Source organism: Astatotilapia calliptera, chromosome 7 (genome assembly GCF_964374335.1).
Source record: "Astatotilapia calliptera chromosome 7, fAstCal68.1, whole genome shotgun sequence".
Lineage (NCBI taxonomy): Eukaryota > Metazoa > Chordata > Actinopteri > Cichliformes > Cichlidae > Astatotilapia > Astatotilapia calliptera.
In genome coordinates, this window is record NC_137428.1 from 16539351 (window position 1) to 16559899 (window position 20549).

The window sequence follows — 20549 nt, forward strand, 5'->3', positions numbered from 1 at the left end:
TCTCTGGTGCTCCGAATCGATTAAACTTTCAGCACTATTAAAACAGCTCTACAAACAGCACCACCCTGCAGGATGTAAGAGTGACTTATTTTTAGCAGGTGCCATTATCCCAAGCATACAGTTAAATATATGGAAACTACATAAAAATGACTGTTTAACTTTATTTCCCGGTTATGTCACTGGAAAAAAAATAACTCAGGTATTTAGTTCGGTAATTACTACCCCTGAAACCAGATTCTGAGACCGAAATGATGTGGTGTTTATGCTGTGTAATCGAGTCAACAGAAGAAAGCGCCTCATCAATATTTTAATGACTGATTCCCGTGAGCATCTGCTGTGCGCGTCGACAGCTCTGCGCGCATGCGCGGTATGCATCTCACAGATGCAGAGGAAAAGTTCGTCTAATATCGAAAAATTATTGAGAAAGGAGAAAAGGGGGGGAAAGCGGTCTTGTTAGCGTCAAAAATACACGTTTAAAAAAAACACGTGCCAACTGATAAGGTAAGCTGTTAATAATACTCATAATATTTAACTTTGCATCACACGAGCATGTTGTATTTGTCCACCTCCTCTCCGAATGCACAGGTGATTTACTTCTTCTCATGTTAAGCAAACAGAGGCTAACTTTTTATAACACGACGGAATAAAACATTCAATTTGAAGTAAGGAAGGAGGAAGGGCTGCAGTTATCTGTCAATTTATAAAATGTTCAAATATTAATATTAGTTATATTTTTATCATACAAAGTTTTACCCTTTATTAATAATCGCTTGGCACTTTTGTCAGTGAGAAATGTATGGTGGCCCTGAGAGGTCAAACGCACTGTAATTGAAGAAAACACCAGCAAATTAAAAAATGCTGCAAAAAGGCACAAAACCCAACGGAATTTCCATTAAAAAAAAAAAAACACAACAACAACAACAAACAAAAAACAGTGAAACAAAACGGACATGTTTTTGGGGAAACAGCTGTGGAAGTGACAGTAGGGGAGACCGGGGATAGTTGTAACATTTTTGACATTTCTGTCTGTAAATTGAAGCTCTTTTAAGGTAGTGGATTCAAAATGTAATGCAAAGTATTTACATGTCTCTGCTATTAAATAATGCAGCTATTTTCTCTGCAGCACAGTTACCCATTGCATGGTATGGTCTCAAACACAAAGAGTGAAATGTTACAATTAACCCCATAGTCTGGGTTAGTTGTAACACATCCTGGGGTAAAATGTAACACAATGAAATAAGGGTACTAACAAAATATTAACATGTAATCTTTGTTTATTCAACACATGAATGCACTTACATCCATTTATGTAGCTGTGTGTGTGTGTGTGACAGAATGCAGAAATCTAACTTTTGAACATATACCAACCCCCCAAAAAAGACATATTATGGAATTTTCTGCAACTGAATATTTCATTAATTTTGGTTGGTCTTCCTTGAGTTTGGCCTCATTGGCTCAGTGGGCATTATAACTTACAACTCTTGCACCAATTTTGAACATAACAATGAAGCTGAAAAAATGTAGTTGTTCACCAGCATCGCAATTCCATTACTTTTTATCATGGCTTACCTTGGTGTGGTTTGCAAAGTGCTTCAGAAAGATGAGGGAATCTGTTTCTTGCACCCATCCTGATTTATTTCCACTACCAGTACTTCCTACTGGTCCATCTCTGACACAGAGGTCTGCATAATGTGGGAACACAAACAGTGGAGGAATTGTGTTGCCAATGGCATTAACCGCATATACAAATGCGACCAGTGAACCTCTCTCTGCTGATGTCGTTGCCCCAACTTGTTTAATATAAGTTAAAGTAATAGTGTGGTAAGTTGTAACATCTGCATTATTGTTACAACTGACCCAGACTGTTGCTGTTACAACTGACCCAGACTCCTATAGCCATGAACTAGCTAACATTACAGCCAACGGCTAAAACATTAGCACTAAAGACCTACACAGAATATATCCCCATAGACATACAAATAACATAATTTAAGTTTGATGAGTTTAACTGCAAAGCAGATAATGCTATTAGAAATTGAAATAAAGTAGAAAAACTTACTTTTTGGCATACAAATTACTTTTTTTCATGTTAAATTGTCTGTATTTGACAAAATGTGCTGATTTTTCACATGTGATAGCAGAACTGAATTGGGCATGCACAGGATGAGTCACATCATTTGAAACTTAGCCCTGATTGGAGAAATTGGAAGTGTTACAACTGACCCACGTTACAACTATCCCCGGTCTCCCCTACTATGTCACTCATGCAATTAAAGCACACTTTACTTTGCTCCTTCACATCACTGATAAACCGCTGCTTCTTTGAAGTGTGACGATGCAATCCTTCATGTTCTGTTTTCTGTATTTAGCGTGCGTTTGTAGTAGAGATGGACTGATCCATATTATGTATCGGTATCGGTCCTATACTGACCTAAATTACTGGATCGGATATCGGAGAGAAAAAAAAATGTAATCCAATCCGAAGTATCACAAAATCAGAGAAGAATCCCAGAGAAGTAAAGCAAGTGTATAAGTTCATCCCTGAATGTTTGCATAGTATTTCCATGTTAAGCTTAACAACTGATATATGGAGCCACAGCTGGACTGGCCATTGGAGTTCCATATTGAGGCGAAAAGGAAGTGATTTGTCCCGTACTTCAGCTAGAATTAAAAAATAGACACAAAGCTGGAGTTATTCTGTCTTTGCTGCGCAGTTGCATCTACTTCGCTCATTCTCTCCCCCTTGCTCTCCTGTTATTACTTCAAACATGAAACTGATCAATGATCAGCTGATCGGCTTTTCTACTGCAAGTCCCGTCTTTCTTGTTTGTTTATCGCCCACTTTGCGCTAGCAAGAGGAGACCAGTGGATAAACAACAGCAACACGTTTAAGCGTGATAAGCTGTTGTTAGAATTTATTTAATATTACTTTCTAGTATCAGCTGATGTTTGCTGGAGCCACAGCTGTAAAAGCTGCTGGTCATGATATCCGTTTGGATATGTGGTGAGAGGGAAGCATGAAGATGAAACCAGGAGATGGAGAAACAGGTTTACCTTCTAGGTGACATGAATGAGTTGAAGGAAAGTTATGAACTGTTTCTGAGAGACAAATAACACCAGGATTCTTTTCTAAGTAGCTGACGGCTGGTAACTGTGCAGGGGCGGGTCTAGCAAAGTTTTGTCGGGAGCCAGGTTGGGCATTAACAGGGAAAGGGGGGCACAAAGAAATATTTTTCTTTGTTATGTCATTTAAAAATTTTGAATAAATAATTATCTGAATCTTACAAAAAAAAGTGGTCATCTGATTACATGTATTCAATTCAATTCAATTTTATCTATAGTGTAAATGTATAGAATCCATTATTGTATATAGTAACTAATAAGTCTAATATACACCCTAGTAAGCTATAGTACTTTTTCCTTTGGGAAGGTACCATCTGTGCAGTCTGCAATTCTGCTGAAGAAAGATATTGAATCTATTTAATTACTGTAGAAAAATAATTGATTTCTGTGCATTTGTTTTACACTTGCATTAAATTAAAGTTGATTACATCGATTAAGGGGGTGGTTCCCTAATATTTTTGCTGGGAGTTGGCAACCCTATTTGTTAGGTAGGTAAGTACTCTTTAAAATACCAGAATAGGGAGGATGGTGTAGGTTTAAATTTATTAGACTGATCAGTGTTGCTGAACTATAAAATGTTTTGGGTGGAGTGTATTTTGTGCATAAAGGTATAACAGAATAGCTTCAGTCTCTTGTTTTTTAAAACTTGAGTATGAACTTATACAAAATGCAGCAAGATATTTATAAAAAAAAACTGTTTTATTGATTACAAAATACGTTATATCGGATTCATACCGGTATCGGCAGATATCCAAATTTATGATATTGGAATCGGACATTAAAAAGTGGTATCGTGCCATCTCTAGTTTGTAGGGCTTTTTCATTTTGCTGGTGGCTGCAGTCCCCTATCCAAACCTATCTGCTCCTGTGTGAAAAAGTAATTGGCCCTGTTGTTAAATCACGAGTTAACTGTGATTGATAACATTTTGTGGATAGCACTAGCCTCAACCGGTCCTGATTACTGTCGGACCTGTTGAATCAGGAAGTGACTTAATTAGAATCTGTCTGAAAAAATGAAATATGCTAAAGGATCTTAAAAATCAACACATCTCGCTACAATTTAAAGGAACAAGAATAGATGAGAAGCAGAGTCATTGATATCTATCAGTTGGGCAAGGGTTATAAAGCCATTTCTAATGCCTCGGGACTCCAGCAAACCACAATGAGAGCCATTATCCAAAATAGAGAAAAATTTCAACAGTGGTGAATCTTGGCAGGAGTGGCAGGGCTACCAAAATTACTCCAAAAGTGCAATGACAACTCAACCTGGAGGTCACAAAAGAACCGAAAACTGCACGCCTCACTTCCCTTACTTAAGGTAAGCGTTCATGAGTCAACAATAGGAAAGAGTCTGGGTAAAAAGGGTTTCCATGGAAGAGGTCCAAGGAGAAAACCACTGCTGACTAAAAGGAACACAAAGGTTCATATCACATTTCTCAAAATGTTTTTGCAAGACTTTTGAGAAAGTATTCGGTGGACTGACGAGACAAAAGCTGAACTTTTTGGAAGGGTTGTCTCCTGTTACATATTTTGTAAAAATAAGACAGCATTTCATGAAAAGAACATCATACCAGCAGTCAGACATGGTGGTGGTAGTGTGATGATCTGGGGCCATGAATTCTGCTCTCTACCACAAAATCCTGAAGGAGAATGTCCGCCCATCATCTATGTGTGCCATGATGCTGATGCACAATGAGGTTATGCAGCAGGACTAGTCAAAGTCTGGACTTAAATCCAATTAAGATGCTTTAATGGGATGTTCATGTTAAAAAAACCAAACAAAAAAAGCCTCTAGTGTGACAGAATTTAAACAACTCTGCAAGGAAGATTAGGCCAAAATCCCTCCACATTCCTCCACAGTGATGTGAAAGAGTCATTGCCACTTATCACAAATGCTTGATTGCAGTTCCTGCTGCCAAGGGTGGCACAACCAGTTATTAAGTTTAGGGCAAGAACTTGTTCTCACTTGTTCACAATAAAAAATAAGAAAAACAAATAAATCCTGAAGGGAGCACCTCGAGTTGTAGAATGACGATCCGTTCATTCTACAACTCGAGGTGGATCTACCACGTGGCTTCTCAGTGGATAACACAAAAAGACTGAGAAGTCCAGCAACCTCAGATTAGCCACAGATGAGTCAAGTCAGATAAACCAGCTGTAGAGATAAAGCCCTGTGATGGAACAGGCTGTTACAGAGACCCACAAACACTTGAATCAGCAGATGATTAGTCAACCTTACCTCCAGCCAGAGAAAACTGTAATTTATTTCATAGTAATACCATTTTCATTGGTTCTGCAAAATAAACAGTATTTTTCAGATTGTTTATGTCTCAGTAGTATGCAAATAGCAACTTGTCTGTGTTTTTGATGTTTAGTTTGGATTGACTTTGTACACACCAATTTACTTACACATTTGCTGGGCTTCACATAGTTTTGACTCTTTCGGGGTATCAAGTTCTAAAAAATGTAGAAAAATGCAGGCAGCTTACAAAAAAGATATCAAGTTGTTAAATCCTCCTTTTCCAACTCCACTTGGCTTGCTCCTCACATAAGTCATTATTTTATGCATGTTAATTATAAATGCTATATCAGATTATATTATATTAGAGTAGATTGTTGTATTATATATATATATATTAAATATAGATTTCAGTAATTCTTTAAACTGACTTTCTATGAAGGGAGAAGAAGAGAGGAAGCCTTCTCAAAACACCAGCATGCTGAGAACCGAAAGGTGCTTATCAATGAAAATGTGATAGGGGATAGCATTGCAATGACAGTGTGTTGAGGCTAAGCCCCATCCTCCTGTAGTTGTGCAGAAATGACCATGTCTCAGTATTGCATTTCCTTTATGCAAGCACTGTAATGTTAGCTGTTATCGACTGTCAGACCTGGGATGAGAGAGAGAAGGAGCTCATACGAATGAGACAGCAACACCAAGGTTCAAAGTTAATTTGATGTGTTTTTCTTTTATTTGCAGACTTATTCAAAGTTTAGGCTGAATGAAAAAGGAATTAAATCATTATTGAGATATTCTGAAACACGTTCAAGGTTTTTAAGTCCTGAGGAATATGTCAGGTAATGATAACTGATATAATTACCACTAACCTAAATGCTTTAGAGTCACAAAAATGTTTGTAATTTGTACATGCTTCTGGAAGTAATGCATGAAATGTACTTTTTGATAATAGGGGTTGTATGATGGAATTTATTGCAATTCCAGCTTAATGCATTTAACATTTACTATTTAAATATAGTTATAGGTTAGAATTGTGTTGTCCTAGGTATTTTCTTTGCTTTTATATTCAGTGGCTAAAATACTTGGAATATGTTTGTGGTTGAGAAGTCCTGCCAAGAGAATGGTTGGGCATTTACAGGGAGAGTTGCAGAGTAATTATAGAGTGGGCTCAGTCTATGTAGAGAGAGACATACCATTGGGAGAGAAGTAACTACTGAAAAAAGTGTCTGCAGGATTGGTAGACACTCCTCTCTCCCTCCTCCCCTTGTGGGACAGGCTCAGAGAGATTAGAGTCAGAAACATTTTGAAGTGAAGGAAGGCTTGAGACTCAGAGAAATGGTCACTGATCAACACATACTAAGGTAAGGAAAGAAAAGGGAAGAGTATATAGCCTAAAGCCTTCAAGATTTTACTGTGTATTCATGATGATTCATGATGATTAAATGTTATTTAAAACTTAAATTTACAACAACTTCTTATTTTCTGTAAGATTTATTTATTGTATTTTTTTTAAAAGATTTTCCACCTTTCTGCATAATGTTTGGTCTGGATTTTTGCTGTTTTATTTTTATTCTTTTGCTTCCCTGACTACTCTTTTCAGAGAGGAAGATTAAAGTACAGCTGTCCAACTATTTAACAGGCCAAAGCACTGGTTCCCTAACCACCTTGAAATTGATTACAGTTATCAGTCTGAAGTGGACTGCATCAAGCGTGTGGACAGTTTCTGAGACGCCGCCACCATTAAGCGACTAAGCCTAAAAAGGAGGCCCAGGGTGGCCGGCAGTAATGTGGACAAAACGCAGAGGGGCATTTCATCTAGTCAGTGGTATTCTGCAGAGTCCTTGTCATCATCTAGTGGTGATGATTCAAAACTACTGGGCATGTCCTCTTCAGCTCGAGGTAGACCACCTCTTCCTCCACCACATGGTTCCTTGTTGGATAATAATAATAAAAGAAATGAAAGTCTGGGAACCTCTCAGATACTAACTGAGCCAAAGCCTCAGCCAGCTGCACGATCTCTCTTCCAAAGTCAAAGCCCTGTGATGGAGAGGGCCTTTCTGGAGACCCACAAACCCTTGAATCAGGAGGTGACAAGACTTTCTCCACCCCAGCCCTATCCCCGTCGACGACTGGCCAGCTTCGGAGGTGTGAGCTCCCCTGGGTCACTCTCACCTTTCACTGGCCTAGGTGCATATAATCAGAACAATAATGGCAATAAGCCTACTGGCACTGGACCCGAGGTCCAACTCGGCTCATCCCTGGGCAGTAGAGGCAGCACAGGCTGTCTGAGAGTAAGTCCACAGAGCTCAGGTAGAACAACTCCAGTCCCCATGCACCTGCAACATGTCCGTGACCAAATGGTGGTTGCGCTACAAAGACTGAAAGAGTTAGAGGAGCAAGTGAAAATCATCCCAATCCTCCAGGTAAAGATCTCAGTCCTTCAGGAGGAAAAGAGGCAACTAAGCTGTCAGCTCAAGGACTTGATTGAGAGAGAGAACGTCAATGATGTAACCTGGAACAGCCCGTATACCATTGAAGGGTCTGAAATTGAGATCAACAGAAATACCAAAAAAGATCTTGAAGTTAAAAGTAGCTGCACAGATCTGAAGGAGGTTGGGCGATTGACCAAAGACATGCGAGAACTGGAAAGGTCCATCAAAGTGGGACAGTTGGGAACATTGCATGAAAAATGTAACCCTCTTCATGACAAAACATTTAAGTCAGTCGCTGTGGGAACTGACAACGATATGGATATCATCTTGTCTAAGCCACCAAAAGAAAACAAATATGCATACACTGAGCAGGTAGAGATGAGGTCCATTGCAACAGAAGTATCTGAAGTCAGTCTGGGAATTTACACAGAACAGGAGGCAGAGCGTGATGCCCAAGAATTAATAAACAGTGCCTTAAAGGAGAGAATTTGTCACTTAGAAATAGAGTTGAAAGAATCAGCTCTGGAGACGGAGTTGATTCGTCTGAAACTGGAACTTCAGGCTGCAGGAGCCAGGAACCGGGTTGACAAGGCCTGCTGTGCCAGACCGTCCACTGTAAGCATAGGCTCAGATGCAAGGCCACACACCAAAAGCCAGGGAGTGGGTAATCACACAGAGCTCAGAGATGCTTCCACAGGCGAGGAAAAGGAGGTAAAAACTGTAGGAGTATCCTGTGCACCTATGATGAGGAGTATTTGCACAGGACTGGATGTACCCATGAGCCTCTGGGAGGTCAGGGAGCGAGTGGAGACCAGCGACAAGGCTGTGGAAATGCACGTTTTTACAAACACACAAGGAGTTGGGACAGAGATAAGGGTATGTGATGCAGAAAGCAACACAGAGGCGCCACTGGCAAATCTGAGGTCCAAGAAAGAGTATTGTTCAGTGGCTTGTGGGGATTGTTCTGTCGATGTGACCATTTGCGAGGCAAAGGAAGCAGTTTCACAGTGTATGACTACAGATCGAGTCAGAGGAGTTGAGCTCGGAATCATGGTATCACCCCAAACAGCATCGCAGCGTACCAACACTGTATGTAGTTCAGTGTCTCGCTTTACCAACACCAAGCACGCCTTCAGCACTGACTCCAGCACGAATACGCTCCTCAGCACCCAAGACAAGCACACCAACACCACTCACACTTCAACTAGGACAGTATCTGTAGGCAATAGGGTCCGAGACGTCAGATGCACCACAGAGACCCGAACAATCGGTGTAGGAACTGCAAATGCAGTAGAAAGTATTTCAAAGCAAACACCAGAAGCGGTCACCAGGGTAACTCGAGACACTGGAGTTGGATTCACAGACATTAATGAGAATTTCCTAGTTGGACTGAAAACTCGAAATATGGCATCCGGACCGTCCCATCTACCTGACCCTGTCAAAACAAAGAGTGTTGGTGTAGGGGAAGGGCGGATAAGGGATTTTTCAGTTTCATCCAGGACACCTGGACAAAATTTCCAGAAACCTGCACAGTTACAGTGGGACCATGAGCTGAACCATTACATCGAGAAGTTGCAGAGGCTCCTCAGCATGGAGCATGGGGACCTGCTCACAGAGGACTGTCCTGATCATAACAGTGGCCAAGGAGATCCCAGCTCCTGCAATAGAAAACCTATGGCACAAGGAGGGACAGACATCCACATGTTCAGTTCTCAACCAGCAGGTAACACAGCAAACCAAAAACATTGATTCTTCATAAAACATTTGCAAAGCTGATACCAAATTTCCTGCTAATTTATTACTATACATTCTGAATAGGTTGAACAGTTTGCGCTTGTATTGCTTGCATTATTGCTGTCATTTGTATAGAATGACATAGCTCCAGATTTTTACACATTAAAAAAAACCCTTTATCTACACAAAGTAGGTGATGCAATTAACATTTTTTTTTTCAAATCTGCAATGTTATGTTTATACGTTTCTGTCTACTATTATCTTACTTTCATGCAGCAAACAAAGACTCTCAGTCCCAGTCTCAACTTTCACTTGTCTCCTCTAAGTGTGACAAAGCAAAAGCAGGACTGTGTCAACAGAGCAGTAATGATTCAGAGGTGAAAAGAATGATTAAAATGATAGAACAGCAGACGTCCTCTGGTTTACAAGGTAATATTTTTATTTATTTATGTTTAGTTATAAATCCAAATCCTTTTTTTCATGAGATATTTAGTAAATATCCAGTTAGTAGGAATTTTGTCTCAGTGAAGGAAGTTTAAAAATCTTTTAGTATAAAAATATTTTATTTTGAAGCCACTCCCGGCGCCCAGTTTAAACTTGAACTAGGTTCAGGGGAAGTGGCTGGCTTCAGCTGGGCAAGTTCCCTTTTTGAGGGATGCATTTGCGATGTGTGGAATGATATCTGGTTTTGGAAGACGTTGTGTGCCACATAGCACTTTGTGGCTTAAGATCTAAAATTGAACTGCTTTGTGGGAGGAGCTGGTGTAAAAGAATGCTTTCTCTTTTCCACCGAGGCTTTTAGATGTGAACGAATGCATAAAGAATCGTGTGTTTTCATATACTCTGAACGTGACCTAGCTAGCCTTGTAACTGTTTTGCTATACATGCATTTAATGCAACATACTGTGTGATTTGTGTTAAGAATAAAAGTGCTTTGTGCTCATTTCTAGACAGGTCAGATAATGCTGGTAAGCCAAGGAATGTAATAAAGAAACAGAATGGTAACCAGTGCTGTAGTAGCAACAGGCAGAGCATGAAGTTTCTGGGTGTGACTACAGGGTAAGTGTCTAATGTCTAAACAAATGTTTTATTTCTGAAATGATGGATGTGGTATGTTCATAGATATTAAGCTCTTGTTTTATTGTCCTTAGGCTGGACCCAGTGTCGAATTATGAGCATGATGATGTGGACAGAAAGATAAAAAGAACATTTAGGGAATCTCCTCAAGATGTTGCCCAATCACGAAAGGAAAAAGACAACAAGGGATCAAAAGGAGCTGCGAGAGTGTATACACAGCAGAGGTAATCTGGGAGAAAATAAAACTGCAACAATAAAAAGCTTCGCAACAGCAGTCTGCATTACTGTGGGAGTCCTTTCAAATCTGAACTGACATCTAGTAACCAATAGAATTTGGTTATTTTCAGACGTAGGATGAGCGAACGGATGTTTTTTGCTTGTCAAGCCTTAAAGACGCACCTGAGTGATGACACAGCTTTATCCAACAGGGAAATGGTATGTTTTGTTTTACTATATTCAGTATGAGAGCCACTGAAAGTCACCACGGGCCTTGTTTGTCTGTACGTGTTTTGATTAGCATGGGTGCGGAGAGATGCTGGGCCATGGTGGTTGAAAGTATATCGTTTCTAAAGAAGTATCCTTGCCATTGGATATGAAAAGAATTCGTCAGTAGAAGAATTTTTAGCCATATCATTTGCTTCAACTTGAGAATGTTTTTCTTTCTAAGTGAAATAGACTACTCACTTTCACAGTAAAATGCAAAATAGGTAAGAAGAAGTGGAATTCAAGGGAAGTATATCAGCAAGGTAACTCTTGACAGCTTCCATTGTGAAAGCTGAAACACTAAAAAGAATAACAAGAACTCTCGACATGCCTTTTTATGTTTGAAATAATGACAGATTCCTCTTCTTTTATGATGTCTTTTATAGAATTGTTGCTTTATGCTGTTTGTCTGTCTTCTTTCATTCACATCCCTGTAATTATGGGAGGATTGTGTCTATTCAGTTCTGATTGCTCTACTAAACTAATGTTTAAAAAAAGAAGTGCTGTTTTTGCATATATAATGCATCCTTTTTTCCTCTTGCAGCAGGACTGTCTGCACACACTCCAGCAAGAGTGGTTCTCTGTGTCCAGCCACAAGTCAGCATCTCCTGAAACTGTAGAGGACTACTTATCTACGTTTCAGGCCATTTCACCTTCAGTATTGCAGTACATAGTTAATATGGCTGACGGCAATGGAAACACAGCTCTACACTACAGCGTTTCTCACTCGAACTTTGGCATTGTGAAGAAATTGCTTAATCCAGGTACATCACCACACCACCCCAAGTACATATTGTTTTTCTCTGTCCCTCTATGTCACGAGAATTAAGTTTATTTCTTTGCAGTCTGGACATGCTTAAAATAAGATTACAGACAAATTATGCTGCCAGGGCTTTTTTTAACTTCTACAAAATGCCGCAAGAGTTGTCCTTTTAATTTGAATCTCCCAGCAAATCAGAGAAACAAGCAAGCTCACAGTTTTTTAGGGTGGAAACGCCTTGTGTAATTCAGCTGTACTGCTCAGAAGCCCATGTATAATCTGGATTTGTCATATCATATGAACATTTTAGTATTCTTTCTAATAGCCACTAGGTGGCGAAAATACCAGCAGCAAGCGAATTCTGTGTGTGGTAAGATACAAAGTGCTCCTGTCAAAAACGGGAAAATATTGATAAAAAAGAAGACCCTGGTTTCTTAAACCAGCATGGGCAATAGAATACATTTTTGACTGCTGGGTAGCTGATAAACGAGATGGTGTTTTTTGGGGGGAAAATACGATTTTTTTTTAAATAAGAAATTATGTGCTGGAGATTGCCTTTTGAAAATCATAATGGCTCCTTTCAACCATTTTTCCAGCTGTGAATGAGTATGAAAGGGATCGAAAGGCAGAAACACTATTCTGGACAGTCACTTAATTATTTAGTTTGTCAGGACAGTTTGATATTTGCACTGGGTGCCCGACTGAACAGCTTCTGTGTATGTATATCACTCAGAATATATATCTCTAAGCGCCAGCCTTTTTCTGTGAATCTATATTGCATAACAGTTTTGTCATTTTTAGTCACTCACCACAAAAGCTTATCTGGAACAGGTCTTCCTTACAAAATAAAACTTGGCATTTGTATGATTAAAACAAGTGTGAATTGTTATCAGTACAAAATAATATACATTCTTCTTCCTCTTGCTTGTTTTTTCCACTGCCATCCATTTGACCGCCAATCACTACAGAGGTGTGCAACGTGAATCAGCAGAATTCAGCAGGTTACACGCCCATCATGCTGGCTGCACTTGCTGCTGTGGATAATCCAGACAACATGAAAGTAGTCGAGCAGCTCTTCACTAAAGGAGATGTCAACGCCAAGGCCAGCCAGGTCAGTATGTTCTCAGGTTGTGGGTGAGGAGTGGTTAGCTGGCTCTCACATTACACTATAGTTTAAGTTTTTTACAAACTAGTTTTACAATTTTTTAAAAATTGCTGCAGCTCTCATGGCTTTCAGTCAATGTGGGTATTGTCAAAATGATTTAATGCATCACTCAACCTACTCTCCTATGTGATGTCAGAAGATGAAACATAGGAGGAACTGTGTGCAACTATTTTATTTTAAAGCAACTTTCCTTATAAGATGACTGACTGATTTTAATCTTAATAATTTTTGGAGTTTATTTTATGTAGACAGATAAATGTAACTGCTTGCATAAATATAAATACAATGAAAACAGTCTTTCCTTTGTCTTTAGCTGCTTAAAAAAAATCCTGCAGATATCACAGCACTGCCAAACAAACGCCTGATTATGTGCGTCAGAATTCCTCACAAAGTTGAGATCTGCAACTTGTCGCTTTTACTGGATATGCACCTCTGAGGAAATGCTACGTCCGAGGCTTGTTGGCTTAGCAACCGATGGCGCAGCTGCTGTGATATGCTGATACAGAGGAGCGGCCACACTCCTACGCGAAAAGATCAGTCCTAAGCCGACTTCCATTCACTGCATGAATCACAAGCTAGAATCTGCAATGCACGTTTAACCTTTTATGTTTGATTACATTTCCTGTGTCCAAAAGAAGAGAGAACAAACCACGAGACTGAGAACATTTTGCAAATAATTCAATTAAATGTAAACTTTCAAAAAGATGAAAATATTCATCCAGTGGCTACATTTGTGTTGTGTAGTTGAAATTCAGTGAATCAATATAAGAAAGAATAAATAACTGAACTAGCTTCACTGTCCCGCTCATTTTTTTTCCTTTCCCCAGTCGTCTACTGACTGTATCTTTATATTTGGAGATGTGTGACTCAGAATTACTTGCCCGGTTTCTTCCTGTGTTTGACTCCTGCCTTCTGCTGCCCAGGCCGGTCAGACGGCTCTGATGCTCGCTGTGAGCCATGGCCGGATGGACATGGTGCAGGCACTCCTGGCACAAGGGGCGGAGGTCAATCTCCAGGATGATGAGGGCTCCACAGCGCTGATGTGTGCAAGCGAGCATGGCCACGCTGACATTGTTAAACTACTGCTGGCACAGCCGGAGTGCGATGCCACCCTGACTGACAGTGTATGTGAGTCATTGCCTCTACTTTGCAGCTTCTGTGAGCCCGGTGGCCTCAAGCTGTGAAGCAGAAGCGCTCTTACTTTGTTTTAGATATTATATTACAAAAGCAGAGAGTAACCATTTGTTACAGAAGACACATTCAGTGTGTCAGGAGAAAACAAAAGGGATAGAAATGGTATGTAATTAAATATACTGAGGCTGTTTATTTTCTGTCTGTTATTGTGCGATAAACAACAGAAGCTCTTGTGGTGTATTTTGTGCGTAAACAGGATGAAAGCACAGCCATGTCCATCGCATTAGAGGCAGGACACAATGACATTGCAGTGCTTCTTTATGCTCATGCCAACTTCTCCAAAGGACACGCAGGGGTATGTGAGTCAATTTTTACATTAACACACAATATAAATGTGTTTCTGCATCTTTTTTTACATTGTATGCATTTTGGTGTTTGTGTGTTTCTTATCAGGCAACTGGTCGTCACAGTGGCAGGTCTCTTTCTTCTTCCAGTGATAGACACGTCTTTGAATGATGGGATCCCCCCAAACTCTGATTTGATGCTACATGAAACTTATTTTCAGATGATTCAATATCAAAGCCGACATTGTGTATAACTTTGTCAGTTTCAATCTTATCAAGAGAATTCAGTTGAATATTTATCTGTCATAATTCAGCAGTTGACAAAATGCTTTTCATTATCTAGTAGCACGGTATGCATACATGTGTATATGATAAGACTGGTAATTTCATATTTCATACAAAGAAATGTGTATTACAGTAAATTTAATATAGTGCATGTGTGTATATTTAAGGAGAGCATGCAAAATTATCCAAAGTCCCCAAGTTAAGATGCACTTCAGCTGGGATGCTGTGTTAAATGGAAATAAAAGTAGATTGCAATGATTTGCAAATCATTTCAACCCATTTTTTTTATTGAAGGTGGAACATAGAACACATGTCAAACCTTTTATTCTTATTTTTAAATCAGGTTATTTTGAATTTGATGGCCAGAACATATCTAAAAACTTTGGCACAGGCCATGTTTAACACTGCGGGGCATCCCCTCTTCTTTTAGCAACACTCTGTAACGTCTCTTTGTAACATCTGGGAACTGAGGAGACCAGCTGCTAGACCCTCTGGTAGAGGAGAATTGCCTCATTCCTATCTGATAGGCGATTCTAACTGCTCAACAGTTGTGTGTTGTCTTTGTTGTACTTTTTGTTTCAGCATCCAAACTCTTCTATGAAGCCATGCTGCTGCAATAGATGCAGTAGCATGGTCTCAGCATATGAAGTATGCTAAGATTATATCAGCAGCAAAGACATTACATATTTTCCTCTAAAACCTGTACATACTTTTCAGCACTGATGGTGCCTTTTCAGAAGTGCCAGCTGCTGTTTCATAGATACTAATGTCAAAAAAACATCAGAGATTCAGGCTTTTGAGCTGCGTGCTGATAATAAACCAGACGATCCTTCTGATCTTTAGTCTGGAGGATGCAGCATTTATGTTTTCCAAAAAAATCTGACCACAGAACAGCTTTCTACTTTGCCTCAGTTCTCTTAAAATGAGCTTTGACCAGAGAAGACAGCTGCAATTCTGGATCATGTTCACATAGGGGTTCTTTTTTTGCATGATAGAGCTTTAACCTGCGTTTGTGGATGGGACGGTGAATTGTGTTCACACACAGTGATTTCTGGAAGTGTTCCTGAGCCCATTCAGTGATTTCCATAACAGTGATTTCCGAACAAATCCAAATAGTGGCTGTTTTCAATGCCCGAGGGCCTGAAAATCACAGGCATCCACTATTGGATTTTCAGACTTGTTCCTTTCTGCACAGAGATTTCTACAGATGGCAGGAATCCTTTTATATACTGTAGATGATGAGTAAGTCTTCACAGTGATAAATATCATTCTGAAATTGTTCCATAATTTGTATCTTCTAGATACTTCCCATCTTCACTTCTGAGAAACTCTGCGTCTCTAAGCTGCACTTTTTTACCCAATCGTGTTACTGACAAATTCTCAGTTAACCTTTTGTTCTTCCAGCGGTTTCTTTTTAGTATCTCTAAATTTCTGACCTCTTGTTGCCCATTCCCAACTTTTTTGAGTTATGTTGCTCCATTAAATTAAAATTTAAATAGTACATTTTATTTAAACATTTGATTTATTTTTTATGTACTATTGTGAAAAGTTATTGGTTTAAGAGATTTGCAAATCATAGCTTTTTTATTTATTTGTTTATTTTTTATACGGCATCCCAGCAGTTTTGGAATTGGGTTTTACTTGGTGCTAAGGTGAAATTTTGTACTATTTTTAAATCTCATATTATTTGTAAAGTCACAGGGCTCAAATGTGCTGGGGTAAAAGTAACAAAAATTACAAAGTGCAAAATCTTGACCCAGCCCTTTCGTACTTAAAGGATCTGTACCTCAGAAAATATCCATGATACCATAGTAAAGGTTTGCATGACTTCATTAAATATACTAAAGTTATTGACACCATACTGTGTACATTACTATAACTTACAGGAATATAGATGCATGGCAACATAGTTTACTATTTTAAATTCATAAGGATTATAGATTATGTTGAAATGCATGATTACTTGTTGTTTACTGTAAATGTCAAAATACCCTTTTTGTTCATGATTCCAACAAAAGTTCAATTCAACCCAAGTGGCCTTTTTATTTATATGTTTTGTAATCTTTAAAAACTGTTTATTTTTTGGCAAAGCTTTTACTTTATACTATGTAAACAGGGTAAGAAGATGCAGCATAAACTACTACATATCTGTAGCACATCCTTTTCTACCAATCATGGACAAAATGTACAAATAAATATCAGCAATGTAATAAATAAATACAGTCTGACAGATGACAAGATTAGTCCCATGTTTGTTTAATAGTAAGGAATTTTAAGGTAGCACGTTATTGTGTTATATGTGTTACACATTTGCTGGAGGAAAGGAAAAATGGAGCCTCTGATAATGTTTTTAGTCACACACAAAGGAAGGGTCACGTGAGCTCTGTCATTGTGTAAGAGATTTTTCAACCAGCTGGTGGATTCAAACCCAGTACCTTCTTTGCTGTGAGACAGCAGTGCTTACCACTGTTCCACCTGAAGTATCTCAACCAGGCTCGTGCCTGGCTGAAGCACGAACACTTCTTTCCTTTTTTGGTTTGGCAGGCACCAATTTTTCTTCATCCTGACACCCAGCTCTTTTACCCTGTTTCTTCCTGTGTTTGACTCCTGCCTTCTGCTGCCCAGGCCGGTCAGATGGCTCTGATGCTCGCTGTGAGCTCTCTTACACAGAAACTACCCACCATTCTCACCTCGTTTCTACCACCTCACCAGGCATTGCCCCCAGTGTTCATCCTGTCCCTTCTCTGTTGACTATGATGTCTATCAGTAAAGTACCATTGCCTTTTTTTCCCCTATAAGCAAGATTATGTAGACCTTTTTCAAAAAATGACTATTAATGACTGAATTATTAGGTGAGTTTGTGACCTTAGACTGCAAAACCTGGCCTTGATAACTCATCAGAGTAGTCTTGCCTCTCTTGGCGTTTGTACTACTGGAAATTAAAAGCGAATTTCAGCTTTGAATGAGCTGTAAATCATTTATCAACCAGTCAGAATAACCTGTGCCCTACAGTTCTCACCATTTTAATTAATATTCCCCACGAGCTTCATTGGTGTGAGAAGAGAGAGCGTGTGGTGATAATTCAATTCTACAGCAGTCCTGCAGCTCAGAGATTATCATTGTTTAATTTTACGCTACAGCACTGTTGGTGAGTGAACATGTGACAAGTTATAAAATAAAAGAAAGAACAGATTAAGGGGTATCTCGTTTTTTTTTTCAACCTTTTTTTTTAACCGTTTACGAAGTACGATGTTTTCATCAGTGAAACATGCGATCTCACAGTCAGTTTGTTGTATTTCCTCTTCCTTTTGTTTTTTTCATCTACTCATGTGATTTATATTTTGCCCATTTCCAGAGCTTTTTTTTTAAAGCAGTGCTTGGGTGCACAAGACAGAAAGCTTCCATGAAAAGACAGATTATAAAATTATGTTGTTCGGCTTCCCGCTGCACTCGTTTCCCCAGTGTACCACTTTGTCTCCAATTCCTGAGAGCTTGTGTGACTGAGAGCACTCTGAATCATTTCCCAGCAACAGCAATAAAACACAATGATATACAAGGTCCACCATCAAAATTTGCTGTTGCCATGGTAACAGTCAGCAGTTTTCAGCAAGTGATTCTTGGGAACATTAGTCTGGAAAGATATCTCTATTTCACCGAGGTTAGCTAATCCGTTCATTTAATTTCCCCGTTTGTTTAAGCGTCACCGCTACCATGTTATTTAGTAGAATAGATGCCGATGTAAGCAATCTTGAAAGCAAAACAAAACTGTTTTGTAAAACCCTAATGAATGTCATATGAAGCTGGCATGCAAGGACATTCAGCAGTCACAGTTTCATGCCAGTGAAGCCCTTTGTACACTGACACATGCCATCAAAAGATATGGATGTTCCTGTCAGAAGGGTACATGTGTCTTCAGTACAATATGTTGCATGTGACATGTATGGACTTCTACATCAGATGGTTCGTTATTTCATGGTGCAGACCATCCTTGTGTATATGTTTGGGTTACTGTGCAGCTCAATATGTCATAATAAGGCTCACATTTAAATCAGGTTACATATTGGGCGATAAAAATACTGTAAGAGTTAGTAATTATTAGTTTTGTGCCATATCATAAAACTGAGACTTGAAAGGTTTTGAAAAACAGTCGCTGCAACAATGTCTGTGAAACATTCTTGATGTTTTGGGCCATTTGTCAATTTGGGACCAAGATCCAACAAACCACAAACACTAAATTAACTAATAAATGCATTTGTTGGATTCGGAAAAGACAGTGCAGAAACTTTGATTTGCTGTGGACAAGTCAAATCGAATAAGTTAAATCAAATGTGGCACCACGTACTGGGTTTTATGCTGACCGCACATTCAGAGCCATTGGTCATGTGCTTCTCTTACTGGTTTATTGAAGTGGGTGGGAGTTGTTTGGCAAAGGTGATGTCACATATTTCCCTGAATCAGTTTGATATAAAACAGCTATAATCAATATTTTCGCGATAAACCAATCAAACTCAGATATATGTATATATATGTTGTGTGTGTGTGTGTGTGTGTGTGTGTGTGTGTGGGTCCTTCATTGTTGAATGATTGTGTCCATTGTGGTCTTCTGCTGCTGCTGTCCATTTACTTCTAGGATCAATGTGATGTGCCTTCAGAGATGCTCTTCTGCCATCTCTGCAGTGATTATTCGAGTTGGTATTGCTTTCCTGTCAGTTCAAATCAGTCTGGCCATTCTCCTCTGAACTCTGGCATCAACAAATCACTTTCACCCAGAACTATTTCCCCCCTCTCTCTCTTTTTTTTTCTTTTTTTTTTTTGGACCATTTGCTAATCCCTAGAGAATCAGCAGTTTCTGAAATACTCCTACCAGCCCATCAGACACCAACAACCATACCACATTATAAGACACTTAAATCACGCTTTCTCATTCTGATGCTCAGTTTGAACCTCAGCAGATCGCCTGGAGCATGCTTACGTGCCCAAATGCACTGAGTTGCTGTCATATGATTGGCTCACCATATATTCGTGTTAGGGCGCATAAGAGTAGGCGTACCTAATAAAGTGGACGAATATAGGAGTGTATGTATACTGTAGTAGGGTAGCATGGCATGACAAATAGTCTGTAACTCGTGCATTATGATTTTCTCTCACTGAATTCCATTCAGCTGAGATCCTCCACTTCACAAGTATTTCCACTGGACAAAACGATGTTGCTCTGACATCAGACATTTTTTTAAATTTTTTTTGCATATGTTTTTCTGTGCTGTTACATGTGCTGTTATCCAGCAGCAGCCTTTTTGGTTTGTTTTTTTGTGCACATGTTAGGAAGAAAACTAATTGCTTTACAGAAACCACATGGCTTTGAATACTTGCCTAAAGTAGAAAAACTCCCTTTTTTTTCTGCTGCAGCTCAGCGGCTCGGACTTTGCAGAGAACTTTTTTTCTTCTTTCCTTGCTGTCTCGGCTGAGGAATTAAGTGTAATCTGAGTCAATATTTATGCATTAATCACCCTGCTGGAATTCCGAGGCGGCTGCACATTCAAACGTGCTCTCGAGTGAACTCATGAATGTCCGTGCTGCTTTCAGGCTTGGACTCCTGGTTCCAGCAGGAGTTTCTTGCTTGCCTTAGTTGATAACGAACAGTACGATCCCTCCAAAATACAGTGCAGATTTTTTTTTAAAGAAATAATAAAAATAAAAAAGGACCCGACAACTTTAACAGAGGGGTAGGAAGAGAGAAAGAGAGAGAGGGAGAGAGAGAGAGAGAGAGAGAGGA

At 39.3% G+C, this 20549-nt stretch overlaps 1 protein-coding gene across 6 annotated transcripts; it reads left to right on the forward strand.

The window, feature by feature from the left end:
- The first annotated feature begins 367 nt into the window (after positions 1-367).
- LOC113025479 (KN motif and ankyrin repeat domain-containing protein 1-like) lies at positions 368-17011 on the forward strand. Of its 6 annotated transcripts, XM_080303515.1 has the most exons (12): positions 374-501; positions 5805-5857; positions 6963-9517; positions 9805-9957; positions 10479-10587; positions 10680-10829; positions 10953-11040; positions 11633-11852; positions 12817-12959; positions 13937-14137; positions 14404-14502; positions 14601-17011. In XM_080303515.1, exons 3-12 carry the CDS (start codon positions 7243-7245, stop codon positions 14661-14663), a joined length of 3501 nt encoding a protein of 1166 aa, XP_080159641.1. In that variant the 5' UTR covers positions 374-501; positions 5805-5857; positions 6963-7242; the 3' UTR covers positions 14664-17011. The 6 variants fall into 6 exon arrangements, with proteins under 6 accessions (XP_080159642.1, XP_080159641.1, XP_026029044.2 ...); XM_080303516.1 differs by lacking the exon at positions 5805-5857 and having other exon boundaries at positions 368-501; XM_026173259.2 differs by lacking the exons at positions 374-501; positions 5805-5857 and having other exon boundaries at positions 6506-9517.
- Positions 17012-20549: the final 3538 nt, after the last annotated feature.

Coding starts and splice junctions, on each gene's coding strand:
- LOC113025479 (XM_080303516.1), top strand. CDS start 7,243: ATGTCCTCTTCAGCTCGAGGTAGACCACCTCTTCCTCCACCACATGGT. Junction 9,518..9,804: donor GTTCAGTTCTCAACCAGCAG/GTAACACAGCAA, acceptor ACTTTCATGCAG/CAAACAAAGACTCTCAGTCC. Junction 10,588..10,679: donor TTTCTGGGTGTGACTACAGG/GTAAGTGTCTAA, acceptor TATTGTCCTTAG/GCTGGACCCAGTGTCGAATT.